The 18,858-nt window shown below is 33.7% G+C and overlaps 1 protein-coding gene across 1 annotated transcript; it reads right to left on the bottom strand.

Annotated features, from left to right (window-relative positions):
• Nucleotides 1-12,399: 12,399 nt before the first annotated feature.
• HOXC8 (homeobox C8) lies at nucleotides 12,400-16,970 on the bottom strand. Its single transcript, XM_072133011.1, has 2 exons — nucleotides 16,066-16,970; nucleotides 12,400-14,107 (listed from the first exon to the last, which is right to left on the bottom strand). The coding sequence occupies exons 1-2, from the start codon at nucleotides 16,499-16,501 to the stop codon at nucleotides 13,815-13,817; spliced, it is 729 nt and encodes a 242-aa protein (XP_071989112.1). The 5' UTR covers nucleotides 16,502-16,970; the 3' UTR covers nucleotides 12,400-13,814.
• Between the last annotated feature and the right edge of the window lie 1,888 nt (nucleotides 16,971-18,858).

Raw genomic sequence — 18,858 nt, 5'->3', positions numbered from 1 at the left:
AATCAGATGGCTGCTTTCTAATGTAATTTTCTTAAGTGTCTTTGGGATCCAATGGTGAAAAATTGTTTGAGAAGAAAAAAATCTGATAGACTATTGACTAATTAAAGGCGGGAGGAAGAGGTTAAATCATAAATCAGGCTCATTTTAGTAACTGTACAATGTAATTTTATAACACCCTGGGTATTCAACCAGGAGACCATTGTAACGATTAGGAAGTTCCCATACAATGCACCCTACAGACAACATAGGAATCTGCCATGTGTTTCCCATAAACTTTACAAAGGCTGCAATAAACATGGTCAAACGAGAAGGACAGAATACCTTTTAAGTTACTAGATTTCAGTGAACCCAAAAAAATAAATAAAAATTAAATACATAAATAAATAAATATATATATATATATATATATATATATATATATATATATATATACGGTGGGTGTACAAGAACGCGCATCAATTCAGTACAAATCCATATATAACAGTCCAATCTGAATGCATTAAACAATTTTCTTTCTTTTGTACACAGAATACACATACAAACGTTATTTTTTATCAGGATACATTGATGATTTAAAGTTCAATGTTTACTAATGTTCACTTTCGTTTTTTGTTTTGTACCACAGATAAACATGACATCACCTGAAGACGGAAAATCTGCTGAAATTACTAAACCAAACTAAGTAAATCGAAATTTATTTTCTGTGAATTACAGATACAATCAGAAAGTTTTTTTATGGAATTGACACAGCAAAATATATAAATATTATTACAAGTGAAAAATATTATACTTATGGCTAAGTATAATGGCTAAGATTTTTCCTGCAACCCCAAGCAAATCATAGAAACGCGAAATTCAACTCTGCTACATGGATAAGATAAATAGATAGATAGATAGATAGATAGATAGATAGATAGATAGATAGATAGGCTTGAGAAAGGTGGTAACACACCGAAACGTCGCCAATTTTGGAATAAACTCTGCTTCACTTTTACCTGCTTGGATTTGGAGTGCTGCTTCATTTTTGTATTTTGTAGATAGATAGATAGATAGATATGAGATATATATAGAGAGAGATATTAGAGAAAGATAGATAGATAGATAGATAGATAGATAGATTGACAGATATGAGAAAGATAGATAGTAGATAGATAGATAGATAGATAGATAGATAGATGATAGATAGATAGATAGATAGATAGATAGATAGATGAGATCGATCGATATATAAATAGATAGATAGATAGATAGATAGATAGATAGATAGATAGATGGATAGATAGATAGATAGATAGATAGATAGATATGAGATATATATATATAGAGAGATATTAGAGAAAGATAGATAGATAGATAGATAGATAGATAGATAGATTGACAGATATGAGAAAGATAGATAGTAGATAGATAGATAGATAGATGAGATCGATCGATATATAAATGGATAGATAGATAGATAGATAGATAGATAGATAGATAGATAGATAGATGGATGGATGGATAGATAGATAGATAGATAGATAGATAGATAGATAGATAGATAGATAGATAGATAGATAACCAAACACGTGGCACATACTGCACAGAGAAAGTCTCTGTATCCTCTATGTTTATAATAAAAACAACATTTTGGTTACCTTGTAACCAGTCTACTTGTCATATAGACATTTTACTATAAGTAAAACATTATTTATGGTAAAACCTCACAATCCTAAATATTATAGGACTTGTTGTGTTTTAATATGTGTGAGGGAAACTGTGTGGTTTCAGATTACAGGAAGATCCTGTGTAGGGTGTGATGCTTTTGCATGCTGCTTCAATAAAAAAAATGTTTTACATATAAATATCTGTCTCTTGGAATTATTTACTTCTAGATGTGTACAGCAACGATGTATTAACATTATCTAACATTATATTAGTCCAGATATTGCACTGCACCATATAATGCAGCAAAAGATACATAGATACGGGTCTAAAAATACACAAAAATGTTCTTGTAGACAACATAATCTTGCCACAACCCCAGCATAGATACTGGTGACCAGAGCAGAGTGAGAGCTGCTGGTTTAGCAGCATTTGGTCACTTGGGGGCAGTATATAAACAAACAAACAACAAGCCCATAGGAATAAACCACAAACCACATAATAGACACAACCGCTGCCATGTCACAGCCTCCTGCAGTGCACATGTGACCACATATGTTTGCACTGTATATATGTGTATATATATATATATATATATATATATATATATATATATATATATATATATATATATATATACAGTAACACATAGCAATTTCACTCTCTTTTCTCTCTATATGATATATCTCTATATCCATAGTCTACATATTCCCAATGGCCAGAAACAGCTTGACTCCCCCCCCCCCCCCCCCCAATTAAATGTTGTTATTATGATCATGGTCTAATAAAAGTATCAGACCTGCAATCCACATCTCGCACAGCCCCCATCGAACTCATTCTTTTTCATTCTGCTCTTTTTTTATTGTTATTACTGTATTTATACAATTTAAACTACGACTGTAAATTTAATAAGCGGATTTAAGCAAGGAAATAATCCCGAGAATCTCCCCAATAAATCCAGGGAGTGAAAAGGAGCTGCAATGCTCTCACTCTCTTATTAACTTACCACTCACTTCAATAAATACCCGGTTATTTTGGTAGTTGAGGGTTTTACTGCCGCCTCAAAGAGCAAAATGAACAAATATATCGAGAGGGCATAAAATATTCATAGACACCAAGAATATTTAACACCAAATTGTGTTTTCTATCTGTAAGAACATTTCCACGACGCCTCCTGCAATGGAGGAACAGACTATAAAGACGCCAGCAGTGTGATCACAGCTTAAATATTCCAGCCTGATTATTACATGGCTCTCCAATGTATCAGCCTACAGGCATAGGGATCACACATACTGGCTACAGACTTCCTCTGCTGGAGCACCCAACTAAATACAATGCACACAACTCCAAGATGGATGATAGATAGATACATAGATAGATATGACATGGGTAGAAAGATAGTGATTGATAGATAGATAGATAGATAGATAGATAGATAGATAGATAGATAGATAGATAGATAGATAGATAGATAGATATTGGATGGGTGGATGGACAGACAGATAGATAGATAGATAGATAGATAGATAGATAGATGTTACAATAAACGGATAGATGATAGAGGAATGCTAGATTAATAGATTTATACTGAAATAAAATAGATATTCTGGAGATAGATAAGTAAATTTAAACCATATATAAGAACAGGTAATTCTGATGTAGATGTTTTAAAATATGGAGATAGGAAATATGAGATATTGAAGATAGATACGAATAAAAATATGATAGATAGATGTGGAAATATATATATATATATATATATATATATATATATATATATATATATACTATAAATAGAGAATAGTACAAGTAGAAATTATGTTGAACATATACAGATGAAAGTAGGACTGAACAGAAAATGTATATTTCTAAATATTAAAACTATGATAAACATAACAAATATTACAAAACGTTTGCTCGATTTATTAGAATAACGTCTATGTCGATCAAACTATTTACTCACATACAGTCATGTGTGAAATATAGTAATATAATAAATATTATTATTATTATTACGTTATTAATTTAGATATTTTTAAGATTTTTTTATATGTACATTCTTTTCCCTTTTTTCCCCTTAATTTTTGGTTCTGTCTATAGATATTTTGGATATTTTTATTTATTCAGTGGTATATTTTTAATGTTTTATGGTCAGGGATTCTTGTATTTCCCCACCCTCTGCACATGATGTGAGTGACTGCAGACACTGTGATGGAAGAAGGTGTCTGTGCGTGTTCTGCTAGTGCACAGTCATGGAGAGAAGTCAATATTTGGGCCCTGTTGTATTACTCTCATTTACTCTCCTTGTTGGCTGTGAGGTAAAGCAGGTCATTTATTTCAATGGAGTTTTATTTGTAAAACTGAGAACAATGTATAAATCACCATTACACTCCTGATATAAAATGTTTCTGTCTGCTGCAGGTTTATGAGGGATGGGCCCTGGCTGAGCTCAAAGGGAAATCGATACATTGAAATAATGTTTGGGGGCTTTGTAGACAAGGAGGCCTCACATTACTACAGCCTGAGGAGCTAGAGAAGAGACCTGCAATTATAATAATAGATGAAGCTGGGGAATATATGATGAGGTATACAGCTAGATCCTGCAAGCCTGAGTATAAGTGTACAGTATATAAAGCACATCCCATCCTCCCATGAGCTGCACAATGGTCAGCCCTGTTCTGCAGAGCTTTCAGAGGGGCTCTATATGCCAGGCCATGTCAGTCATAAATGTTTCTGAAGTGGAAGAAACTTAAGCTGCATTTGTAATTCTTAAGAATAGCTAGACAGATAGGTAGATAGATAGTCTCTCTCTCTCTCTCTCTCTCTCTCTCTCTCTCCCTCTCTCTCTCTCTCTCTCTCTCTCTATATATATATATATATATATATATATATATATATATATATATAATTAATAAATTAAATTATAGAATTATAAGAAATATATATATATATATATATATATATATATATATATATATATATATATATATCATATATAATTTGAATAATACAAAATGAAATTATAGAATTATCCGAAATAAAGAATATAAATAGACATAGAATATATTTAAGTAGAAAAACATTGCACAAGCTTTATATTTTGCTATCTACAAAGAAAGCAGAACGTAGCACCTCACACCTCTATCTATCTATCTATCTATCTATCTATCTATCTATCTATCTATCTATCATTTAATATCTATATATCATCTATCTCTCTCTATCATATATTTGTACCCTTCTGTCGCCTAAATTATTATTATCATTATCATTCATAGTATTTTTAGATATAAAATCAAAATTTGGACCAACGTCCCTGCTATAAACTTGTATATATTCTATTAATATTACATAAAATATATTGTTTCCAGCATATCCAATTAATTTTACATTACTACATGCCAATTAAATTAAAGAATATTAACAAAATATTTTTTTTTTTGCAATATCAGACTGAAACATCCACACAGAAACATCTATACAAACAAATATCTATTCTTTCTTCTCTTTTCGTCGATTAACTTTCTACCAGGCTCATCCAAGGGCAAGTCCAGTGACAAAAACCTCCAATAAAATAAAGCTTTTAGTAATATACATACTTTCAAGATCCAAACTAAATCTGCATATAAGTAAAGGACCAGGAAACCCAGTCAGAACTTGGCATCTTTTCCAGAACAAATTGGCACCTGAGCTGTCTGCGCATGCTCAGATACCCCTATACACACACCAGATATTTCAGGGGGGGAAAAGTTAGCATTTCTCATTTAACATCATCTTACATGTGTGTTTTTTTTCCAAGCTTCCGACCACAGTCCCTTAGCAGATCCCTCTCTCTCTCTTTTTGGTTTGTTGCTGTTACATCACACCCCCTTCTCCCAGGCCCATAGACCTCTCACATCATAGTCACATATTAGACAGCAACAAGAGATCGTCTCAGTCACAATAACAACAGTAGGAAAGCAGCAAGTGACATCATTGTGTATGTCTGTCTAGAAATCCTTCTCCATGCATCCAGTACATACACATACAGTATATAGATATACAGACACCCCCATATAGACCCCCCAGTCCTGATCACAGCACAGCATTACCACAGCTCATCATATAGCCATCTCTTTACCACCCATTGCTATGGATCATTAGTTAGAAAATGTAGCCAATAAGAGAACACTTACCCATGTTGTCTCCCTCTCCCCTTCTCTCTCCCTCTCTCTCCCTCTCCCTGTGTCTGATCCAGTGATGCTGCTGCCTGTGTGGAGCTTCAAGAAAACATTACAAGGAAGAAGAGAGAAAAAAAAAATAATAAAATAATAAAAAAAAAAAATAAGGTGGGGACAAAGGAGAAGGATCCTGAGCAGAGGGAAAATAATCTATCTAGTAGTAATAATAAAAAGCTATATACAAGCCAGAGCTTCCTTATTCTCTGCTGCTCCAGAGGAAATGTAGTGGCTTTTGCCCCTAGGGGTGGAAAAGGGGGAGGCGACCAAGAGGTGCAGTAAATTCATTATTTCCAAAATGCCTCCAAGCCAGCAACAGTCCCAGGATGTGAGAAGAAAAGGAAGATGTGGCTAGATCTATAGAATCTATAATGTCTAGATAGAAATAAATAGAATAGATAGGCTGATCCCCTGTCCCTGGCACTGGGAGGACTGTTATAAGGAGAAGCACTGCGTATAAGAAACCACAATAAAAAGTTCACGTTCATGGAGAGTCCACATGACTTCCTGTGGCCAATCCAACTTGTGATTCAGTCGTAAACTTTTATGGCCCAGCTGTAAATTTTCTGCAAACAACCAAGAATGTGCTGCATTTTTGTGGCGTGTGCAAATGTCTTTCCTTGACGCCATATTTATCTATTATTTCATTATAGACCTTTTCTCTCACTTTACCTTCAGCCATATTATTAGGGTTCATGTAAATGTATCCTGGGTGTAGTTTATGCTGCAGCTCACATTATACATAGGGCATAGGGGATACAAGGGGGATTTTATGGGGTTATTTTAGAGGAGATCACAAGGGCCTGGGAAGGAATATTAGTAGCAAAAGCCCAGCTCTGAACAGGAACAGGATTTACCTATTGGATCGTTATGGGGATTAATACATAATGACATGTGTGCACAAAGCAGGGAACCAAGGTATCTCATATATACATATTTAAGAGTAGAATTTCGCACTAGTATCTACACAGACTATCTATTCATCTGTCTATTTATCTATCTATTCCTTATATATCTATTTACCTTTTATCTATATTTCTATCTCTTATATATCTATTTACCTTTATCACACACACACACACACACACACACATATATATATATATATATATATATATATATGATAATTTCGATCTATATGTTACTTTGTATGTCTTTCTATATGAATCACATATTTATCTTTCAATATTTTTACATCCACCCTCCAACTTTATGCATTATTTATATTATTTAAACAGAAATACTTAGGCAGGCTGTGGAATTACACCACCTCGTGCGCCAAATTCAACTTAAAATATTTAGGATTTCTTTTTACATAATGAAAATATAAATGTTGTGTTACCTATGTAGCGCTCCACCAATAGCAACATCGTCAAAATTGTACAAAGTTGTAGTGTTTACAAATTTACTATTTGCATCTATGTAGTATCTATCTATAATTTTATCTATCTTAAATATTTTCCATACATCTTTTATCATTAATATACCATCGAGGCCTTTGTGATCTCATCTAAAATAATCCCATAAAACGCCCTTTCCATCCTCTATGCCTTGTGTATTAAGTGAGATGCAACATGAAATGCAACCAGGATAAATGTATCTATATACATTGCATCCACATGTGTTATATCTATAATACTCTATCTATCTATCTATCTATCTATCTATCTATCTATCTATCTATCTTTCTATCTCATATCTATCTATCTATCTATCTATCTATCTATCTATCTATCTATCTATCTATCTGTCTGTCACTATCATCAACTCATAATCATCGTGCAAATGTTTATATAGTTTAATAAAGTTATGTAGTTTTTTTTCTATCTATCTATCTATCTATCTATCTATCTATCTATCTATCTATCTATCTAATTTCTGTGAAAACTCTCATACATATGTGCAGATTCATAACCGCAGTACAGACACAACAAACATGTCTACAATTGGTGTTTTGTGTCAATTTTCCATCTTTGTTTATAAAAAAAAAAAAGTTAAAAATAAAACTGTTAATTAAACAATTATTGTGTATGTACATCTGAATAGATCTCTAAATTGTTTCCAAAATCCAATATTCAAGCAACACCAGAAGCATCGCATCAAATATCACACCTTGCCTATGGATAATTTGGTTATAAATATATTAAAGCATCTCTACATTAATAATATATTGTATAAATATGGGGGGGGGGGGTTGTCCATATATGTCCCTTCATTGCAATACATAGAAATAAAACTTTGGGTTAAGGGATTGGTTCACTATTTCGTATGATTTCGTAGGGTTTATCTTTATGAAAATGTAAGGAATCTACGTGACATTTTTGTCTATATATTTAGTGTTCAGTATTATAGATAGTATATATATATATATATATATATATATATATATATATATATATATATATATATATATATATATTCTTATTTATATATAAATAGTAGAGGATAGCATGCTTTTCATGATTTTATTTTTTTATTTTTTTTCTGTGTTTTTATTTGTTGTTTACTTTTTTGTTGTTACTTCCTGATAAATGAAAGCTGTTGATTTCTTGCCCCTGTAATCTCAGATACAACAATGGGAGAGCAGCAGTATTAGCACCGGATGAAGGCAATACTGTCTTTTATTCTTGTTTTACAAACCACCAATAAATTTTATAACAGGTAGTTAAAAGTTACAACAAGAGGAAGCGTCCTGAATCCAAACCAGCTTTTATGTTTCCACAGCGCACTCACTTTTACAAGGACAGACTTCTAGGAACGAAAATACAAGTCGCCTTGTCCCTTCATAAAAGTAGCTTATCTATTCTAAAGAGCAACTTCTACTAGTGCCATTTGTAGAGGGGGTTCTAATGGTGGCAATAAATACCATTGAAGTACCCAAAAAAAAGGAATATAAAAGGGAAGTAAAAAAAAAAAAAAGAGAATAAAATAAATAACTACATGAAGAACGAGGGAATGAGAAAAAATATACATATACTTAAATTATACATAAATATGTAAAAACATATATATATTTATATGTGTATATATATATATATATATATATATATATATATATATATATATATGTGTGTGTGTGTGTATATGTTTTCTGTGTATATATTTATGTGTATATATTTATATATATGTGTGTGTGTTGTGTGTGTATAATATATATGTGTGTGTTTTGTGCATTACATCTGATAGCATCTGTTATCAAAGATAGATAGATAAGCAGACAGACATAGATGATAGACAAAATATATACTATGATAGAATGTTATATAATGTGATAGATAGATAGATAGATAGATAGATAGATAGATAGATAGATAAGAAGACAGACATAGATAATAGAAAATATATATAATTATAGAATGTGATAGATAGATAGATAGATAGATAGATAGATAGATAGATAGATAGATATGATATGGATAGATAGATATATAGATAGATAGATAGATAAATAGATAGATAGATAGATATGAGATGGATAGATAGATAGATATGAGATGGATAGATAGATAGATAGATAGATAGAAATAAAGACATACATAATAGAAAAATATATATAATGATAGAATGTGATAGATAGATAGATAGATAGATAGATAGATAGATAGATAGATAGATAGATGGATGGATGGATAGATGGGTGGCTACATATATAGATAGATAATATCCATTGTGATAGTTTTGTCCATATTCCTATCTATATACAAGCACTTATGACAATCTCCAGCCTGCATTACACAGTGTAGATTGTGTTATCAGAGTTTTATGGCCTTCCTATAATGCTTATGTTTCCTTGTTTGAAATTGTACATTAAATGAGAATGAGCAGTGTGCTGTAGCTCAGCTTTTACATGAATTATTGCCTCCTTTTTCTTAAATGAGTCTTGAAGGAAATTTGGATTGGTTAATAAAAGAAAAGCGTTGATAGAATTTCCCCGCTCTCCTTCAGGCGTGTTATGTGTGCCCATTGCCAGGCATCTATAGGCAGCAGTGATCATCCGCACAGGCCTCTGTGAACAGCCAAATTATCCCCAAATTATTTATTTTTCAAGAGGTTTTCATGCCATAGAACATTGTAGATGAGATAAGGATTTAATCAAATTATAACAAAGTCTGATGAGTATCTGACATCAGCACAAACATCAAGTGGAATCAGCAGTAACTTATGATCATTATATGGGGGACATGATATATCAAAAGCTTTATATGGACCATTATATGGGATACAAGTCATGACAGAGCTTGTAGCTTTATATACACCAATATAGAGGGTACATGATTCATCAAGATCGTGTAGCTTTATATGGACCATTGTATGGGATACATTATATGGCAGAGATTGTAGCTTTATATGGACTATACACATGCCTTTATTATATCAGCATCGGCCAATGGGCACCCACTGCAACATATGATAAAAATACAAGTACAGTTGTCCTTTATCTGAGGTTTTCTGGCAAATATTAGCACTAGAAAGGAATAAGAAATGTGTGAATAGAGAACTCGTGAACAAGGGTGTATCTAGTTTATATCACTATTGTATTGGATGGTCTTGTAGATTCACATAACCCAACATGTCTTTGGGATATCAATTACACATTCACTCGGTCAATTTTCAGTTCATGTTCATGTATCTATCTGGTATCCAGCTACCTTTATGGTATCTATCCATCTATCTACATATCAGATTATCTATTTATCTAATATATCTACAAATATGTGTATAATTGAGCAAATAAAAAAACACTTATTAAAGTTCTAAACCAATAAGTATGAAGTCCTGAAAACAAACACAGACTAAAAAAGAACAGGGGTGAATCCAACTGATGAAAGAAAAATAAAAATAAAGGAAATTGCAGTAAAAAACAAAAATAACAAAACAAAACAAAAAACATAGTTATATCCAATGCAGTTTGCACTGATGTACAACGATTTGTATGATAACCCTCTTGCTTGTTCAATAAAGCTTCTATGTTTGATACTAAAAAAAAATATATAAAAAATATTCTATTTTAAGATAAAAATAATTACATTTCATTCAAGAAATGTATGCTCATTCAAACAAAAATCCAACCAGAAAAAAAAGTAAATGTGAAAAGTAGATGCAACCTAATCATACAGTCGGTTTAGGGTCAGGGGTAAAACGAAGTTAACAAACTGCATGAAACCCAACTGGAAATCATCTATTTATCTATCGATATTTTTTTCTGTCTCTCACTGTTTGGGATTAGATAAAAGATGGCACATAGTACAGGTATAGTACTAGACTATCCATAGACTTCTGACAGATGTGGATAGATAAACAGGCAGAAAATTCCATATACACACACGTTTTACAATACACCAATAAACTATTTACTAGTTCAGTAAAAGTAGAAAACGCAGCTGCATCTATTCCCCAGTAATTGCGTTTACTGCCTTTAGCATTAGCCCCTATTGCTGTGAGAGTGGAAATGTGTGGCACTTACATAGTTCTGGAGGTGTAAACTGAGTGTCACCTTCAGGTACAATGAGGAAAGCAGTCTTGTGAAAATCCCCTCATCTGAGCTGCCTTCCTGGTCTAATGCCCATATGCCCAGGACACCTTCAGGAAATGACTGTCGCCTGACTGTACATTTGTTGCAGCTTTTGGGAGCTGTTTTATGGTTTTATTTTCCTCTAGTTATTGCTTTACCACATGTCTGCTGTCTTGTGTGCAGAAGTCTGGAGGATGCTTGGTCAGGTTCTTTAACTTTCTTTTTTTTTTAAGAAGATCAAACAGCTTCTGGTCAGTTTCTATAGATAGAAAGGCAGATGGAGAATAGATAGATAGATAGATAGATAGATAGATAGATAGATAGATAATATGTAATATTCATATATACCAATTAAATACAGTAATCTGGCTGTGTGTTTATGTAAAAATAGACTTTTTTTTCCCCAAACATTCCATTACAATTGCAGAACATAACACTCTCTGTAAAACATGTAGCTTGTTGTGAGATGTGCTCTCGGCCTGCTTCACCTATATTTATTCTTCTATTTTTTAACTTAATATATACTGGAAGTGTGTCAGGAAAATGGTAAGCCACATGGATACTTTCTTTCTTTTTTTATGGGATTATTTAAGAGGAAATCACAAGACCCTGGGAAGGAATATTAGTACCAAAAGCCCAGCTCTGGACATGAACTGAATGTACCTATGGCATCATTGTTGGTATAAATACACATGTGTGCAGAAAGCAGAGAACCAATGAATCTCATATATTCGTGAGGAGAGTTTTAGCACTAGTATGGATATAGACTATCTATGTATCTATGTATCTATCTAAGTATGTATCTATCTATCTATCTATCTATCTATCTATCTATCTATCTATCTATCTATCTATCTATCTATCTATCTATCATCTATCTATCTATCTATCTATCTATCTATCTATCTATCTATCTATCTTTCTTCTCTTTATCCACCTTAGAAACCCCATATTTGCTGGTATCTTATAGAAAATCACACAAAACCATCAGACCATCATGTTTAAAATCATGTTTATTCTCATTTTTTATTCTTATAATATCATTTCATGTTTCACGTATACAATACAAATGTTAATTTTGTCCAGGAACAGGTTCATGGTTTGTCTGCTACATTCATAGGTTGAGAACACGTGTAACTAGGTTTATACAGAAATAAAACAAAGACTATTTCATTTTTATGATTTTTTTTACGCTTTATTTAATTTTTTTGTATGTTTTTTTTTTTTTTTTTTTTGGAATTTAATACCTCAAGCTCTTGCGTTAACAGATAAGGTCAAGACAAATAGGTAACTTTACATTCAGTGCAATTTAGTCCTAAACTACTGTAAAAGCACGAGAAAAATAACACAGTCATTAAATGTGCGTCCATGTAGGCAGTTTCAGTTGTTGGGATAAAGCAGCAAGAAACAACATAAAAATTGCGTTACAAATACTTCTCCTTCTATAGGTAGTTATCATTATTATCATCATCATCACTATTATTATAAGTTACATAGCAAGTCTCAGGTTGCATTGGCTACTCAGTAGCTTGCATGTTGGGCATCAATGCCAGTCATTGGAAGTCTGAGCATGTCCTGCTTGGGGTATATGTGTATAAAATACACCCCACATGTGTTACATAGTTATTGCCTGATCCCTTTAGGTAGTAAATGGAGGATTTAAGTGCTCACACAGCCATGTTAAACCCATAAAGATGGAATATAAAATAAGAAATATTTGTGGCCTGCCATAACAGCTATATATTCAGATAGTTTTTTTTCCCATGTATTATCAGCCATGTGCACACACTCTGCTTTAGCTTGGGATCAATTCCCTCTGCTGACAAGTTTGACAACTGCAGAGTCTGTATAGAGCTATATGGACTGCATTATACCAAATGTGGACAAGTACATAATAACAATAAAATCAAATTAACATAGTAGGGTATGTGCTGGCCCTTCCCTCCCCCTCCCCATCCTTGAATACAGAACTCTAAATAAACACAGGTTACATTATGAGGCCTTCAATGTGCCCCTAAACAAGAGAATAGGTAGTATTTTTTTTATTTCACATAAAAAGGAATTAATACTATTGTGGCTGAAAGAAATGTCAGTCTGTCTGGAAATCATACCCCTGTATGCTTCCTTCACTTGTATGCTATAAGTTATTAGCCTATTTTTTTTTCAGGACTTGAAGGACATAAATAAGAAGGTAGTGTAAATGCCCCCCTTTTATCCACATAAACCACAGCAAAATGCAATGTAAAGTCCTGACCAGAAGACAAGGCTGGAACTTGTGACAGGTAGTTAATGTTGTCCCCCCTTCCCCTGTTCATATGAGCTTCTTGGCTTTATATGGATCATAAAACCAAAGTTTTAAGGAGGAATTGAATAATACATTCACACAAACAGACATTGTCATTCATACACAGAGGGTATAGTACCCCCCTCCACATGTCAGATCATTCCTTGCTTTCTTCCTTCTCCTCCTCTTCCTTCTCTTCTTCATCATTGCCTTCTTCCTCTGTCTTTTCTTCATCTCTAGATCCAGGGAGTTTATCTTTGTTGTTCTCCTTTTTCCATTTCATCCTTCTGTTCTGAAACCAGATTTTGACCTGCCTCTCAGTCAGTCCCAGGGCGTGGGAGACCTCAATCCTTCGTTTCCTCGTCAAGTAAGGGTTGAAGAGGAATTCTTTCTCTAGCTCTAATGTCTGGTACCGGCTGTAAGTCTGCCTTCCACTGCGTCTTCCGGGGGCTGGGTATAGCAAGACAAAACACACAGCCATTACTGCTTACTACTTCCAGGATCAGCTCTATACCAAGCCCTTCTATGTCTATGTCCCCCCAATAGTTATAACATGCATTAGGTGCAAAATGACAATCCCACCATTACTATAAACAAAAAGTATAATAGTAACAAAGAGCTAAGACTTGCATATAAGCTTACATGACATACAGGACACTAATGACATCATAATAACAATAGTATCAATGTTAGTAATAAACATACCACTAATATCAATAATATTATTGCTATAGAAGCAACAATTCTATTGGTAGTAGTAGTAACAATATGATTGCTGATACTAATAATAACATTAATATGATAGCTACTACTCTTCTAAATGAGAATAGTAGCAGGAATTTTATTGGTACTCGTAGTGGTAGTAGTAATATCACTAATATCATAGCTACTACACATAATAACAATTATATTCTTGCTGGTACCAATTATGACAATAGTTATAGCTACTACTGTACTTCTAGTATTGCTACTACTCTTCTTAATAAGAATAGGGGCAGCAATGATATTGGTACTGTTAAGTAGTAGTAGAAGTAATAATAGCAATAATATCATAGTTACTACAAATAATGGCAATGATATTATTGCTGGTACCAATTATGAAAATAGTTATTGCTACTACTGTACTAATTGTAACAATAATATAATAGCTTCTACTCTTCTAAATAAGAATAGGAGCAGGAATCCTATTGGCACTGGTAGTAATAATAACAAATAATATCATTGCTACTTCTAATAATGGCAATGATATTATTGTTGGTACCAATTATGACAATAGTTATTGCTACTACTGTACTAATATAATTGCTACTACTCTTCTAAACAAGAATAGGAGCAGCATTTTTATTGATACTGGTAAGTAGTAGTAGTAATAATAATAGCAATAATATAGCTACTACAAATAATGACAATAATATTATTGCTACTACCAATTATGACAGTGGTTATTCCTACTACTGTACTAATAATAACAGTAATATTACTGCTACTACACTTCTAAATAAGAATAGGGGTAGCAATTATATTGTTACTAGTCGTAGTAGTAATAATAACATGAATAATATAATTGCTACTAATAATACTAGCAATAATATCAAAGCTGCTGCTACTAGTAATAACAATAATATAATTGCTACTACGCCTCTAAATAACAATATAAACAGCATACTGGTAGTGGTAGTAGTAATAATAATAATAGCAATAATTATAAGGACATAATGATGCAGGATGTAATTATAAGGTATATAAAATTAGATATAACATGCAATAAAGCATTAACCCTTCCCTTGGCTACTTTTAGATCTACAAGACAATCAGTGGTTTCTACATTAGGATATAGACTATAAATCAAATCTATAAAGTTCACTTTTACAATCAGAGGACACACTATTAATGGCTTACTATAATACACAGGCATCATGGAGTCCTCATAAACTCTAGTGGCCTGGCAAATAAAGAAGTTATTATAGATTTCACAATCTGCCCTAAGTAAGTTGAAGCAAGTTATTTGTGCATTGTAAGGCACTTTGTAAATACACCATTTTCACCTCTTTTAACTTCCCCAGCCATTAAGATAAACTCGATGGTTTTATGAAGGAGCTCTGCACTAAGAGCAAAGCAAATCACCTCGTGGGAGCTGTATGCTGTTTTCCTCAAGGCAGAGCCATAAAAATAACTTAGTTCATTGTGAGTTCAAAAGACCTGCACTTAAAACACCTTGATCTTTTTTCTTATTTTTTTTTTTACTATTCTGTGTAACTAAACTACTGGCTTGTGGAATGACCAGAAAAAAAAACAGAATAATAAAAAGAAAAGAAGTGTCATGGCAGCAAGTATATAGAACAAACGTGCAGACAAACAAGACACAACATACAAGACAGGAGGAAGAGGATAATAAAAGAGATCCTAACCGTGAGGTCTCATCCAGGGGAACATGAGACTGGGAGACGAGTTTTGGCTTAGATGGCCTTGTCCTTCGCTGGAGCTGGTGTTAGAGGACGATTTACACTCAGGGTACTGCACCACACTCGCCTCTTGCTGGGCACCATACAGGGACTGCCTTGGCAGGGCATCGTAGCCATAGAACTTGGAGGCATCACCGTGGCAGGTCAGGGCACAGGGATTCTGCTGGTAGCCAGTGTTGGAGATGCTGGAGGTGCCATGGTGGAAGAACTCCTGGACGTGGTGGGAAGGGTGCTGGAAGCCTGGAGCTGTGCCCCCTGGTCCATACACCAGGGCATGGCTCCTACTGACACTTTGTGGGAACCGACAGTCGTAGTAAGTTGGCTCCAGGGACTCACCTCCTTTGTATTTGGAGAACAGGGGGTTCACAAAATAGGAACTCATGGCTCTTGCATTAAAGACAGATGCAGCACCCCCCCTCCTTATAATAAAAAAGGGATCAAAATAGCCAAACAATACAAAGTCTTTAATTCTGGGGGAGATCAATGGAGCACTGTCCCCTGGGCTTGTCTTAAAGTCCTGTTTTTGTTTGTGCTGAGGAGGGGGGGTCCTCACAGACGTCTCATAGTGGAGCTGGAGTGGGATCTCCTTGTAGTGCAGTCGGTAGGTAGAGCTCTCTCTGTCAGTTCCTCTATCCTGTTCCTTCCCTTTACACCACAGGCAAATTCCTTAAAATCCCGCTGGTGAGGCTTTCACACGCGATTTGTATCCATCAATCCTCTCCTGCAAGACAGGCTGGAAAGAAATGACAAGGATTTGGGGGGATCGGATGGACGGGGAACACAGCAGCCCTCAGAAAAAAAAATATCAAATGAATGAGGGAGGGTTATGAAAGGTGCGCATTAATATCTTTAGGTGCTCTTTTTTTTTTTTCTTCCAAGCCAGCCTCTTCACTGGGAGAATACATGCGCCGTGGGGTCAACCTAGGTTACCTCAACAGGTACAATATTTCGGGTGCACACCCCAGGAGCACGTAGGGAGTCGGAGCTTTATTCCTTATTGCAAAAAAATGCATATTCCCCTTTAGTAATAAAGATAGAAGCAAGTAGCCCAATATGACGTCACTGGCCTCCCTGCTCCCCCTCTGACGTTTACACTGCTCCTCTCTAACCAGTCCTATTGGAATTAAGAAAACATTTTGCAATGTCTTAGTAAAAGCTGAAATAAAAGTCTTAAAGGGGACAGAGGTTGTGCATCAATGGCTGCACTAATCCGCACACTGCCTACTGCTGCTAGCATCTGAAGTCAACCAGGAACCATCATCATCATCATGTGCAATGATATTAATGACTAAAGGATTCATTAAAAGGGGATCCAGACTGCAATTTAGCGACAGAGACAAAGGGAAAAGCAGTGTTAGAGGAATTTTATTATAGTCTTTTTATAGCAACAGGGAATAAAATAATAAGAAAAGGAAAAGCAATAAAAAAAGAGATGTTTTCCGAAATCCCCTTCTTCTTCCCATCTGCCAGTGCTTGGCTCTTCTAGGCACTAAGGTTTAGGGTCGGAGTTAAGAGTTTAGACGCCATTGATGAAATTCTATTGTAAAGACTGAGGTTTTATGGCAGCACTAAACCCAAAGTGAGGAATGCTCCATTCACAGGCCCTAAAAGCAAGGGGAAAAGAAACAACACACACATACACACACACACACACACACACACACATATATATATATATATATATATATATATATATATATATATATATATTGAAGCTACATTGATATAATGAAGCTACATTGTATTTTGTATGTTGTGGTGTAAATACATTATTACATTATAAAATACATTATTCCTCATTTATGGGAAATTATATCCCTTTAAGGATTATTGTATAGTATAAAAATACAAAGGGGTGTCTGTGACATAGGATAGACACAGATATAAGAACATACAGTGTGTGTCTATATAAGCGTCGTTTATACAAGCTGTTATATCAATTATATTTATGAGCAATTTTTAAGCATCAGCCATCGCATTGCTAAACATGGTCTCTATTTGTAGTACTAACTATGTAATATGATAAATTTTTACCATAAAAGGTATTTTTTATTAGAATTCTTTGGAGGGACTTTTCTGTCTGCTGGACAACATGCTCCTGTATCGTAAATCTGCTGTCTACTATGGAGCCGTATAAACACACACTTAATTGCCAATAGCATGTGTGTATGTGTATATACATATATATATATATATATATATATATATATATATATATACATACATATATATATATATATATATATATATATATATATATATATAATTGTCCATATTGATAGTCAGATTACTAATTCTAGTATATGTAAATATAGTTATATGCATTATAGTATATCCATTTGCTTCATTATCTATCTATCTATCTATCTATCTATCTATCTATCTATCTATCTACCTGCATATCCATCTGCTCATTGAATTGGTGAACTTAACAAAGTTCATTATTGTGCATTAAGTTCTATAAATGTAAGAAGTATGTTATTGTTATATTCTAAAAATCTAACTATATGTATATTTCTATCTATCCATTCATCATCTGTCTTGATATGATTTAATGAACAACATTGTATATGCATATTAATGGTATTAATGGTAATCCTATGCTAGGATTCTAATCTGGAATATATTTTTTAATGCACAATTGATGTTCATCAGATGACTTTTTTTCTCATCCTCTGGCCTGACTGTTATACATTGATGTCTGCTCAATAAATATCAGTTGTGATCACAAGTAAACCT

The sequence above is a fragment of the Engystomops pustulosus genome, chromosome 2 (assembly GCF_040894005.1).
Source record: "Engystomops pustulosus chromosome 2, aEngPut4.maternal, whole genome shotgun sequence".
Taxonomy (NCBI): Eukaryota; Metazoa; Chordata; class Amphibia; order Anura; family Leptodactylidae; genus Engystomops; species Engystomops pustulosus.
This window is presented reverse-complemented; position numbering and strand designations above follow the sequence as displayed.

Excerpts from the sequence above, each read along its gene's own strand:
- HOXC8 (XM_072133011.1), bottom strand. The coding sequence starts at position 16,501 with ATGAGTTCCTATTTTGTGAACCCCCTGTTCTCCAAATACAAAGGAGGT. Across the intron at positions 14,108-16,065 it reads CCCCTGGATGAGACCTCACG|CCCCCGGAAGACGCAGTGGA; the intron begins GTTAGGATCTCT and ends TGCTATACCCAG.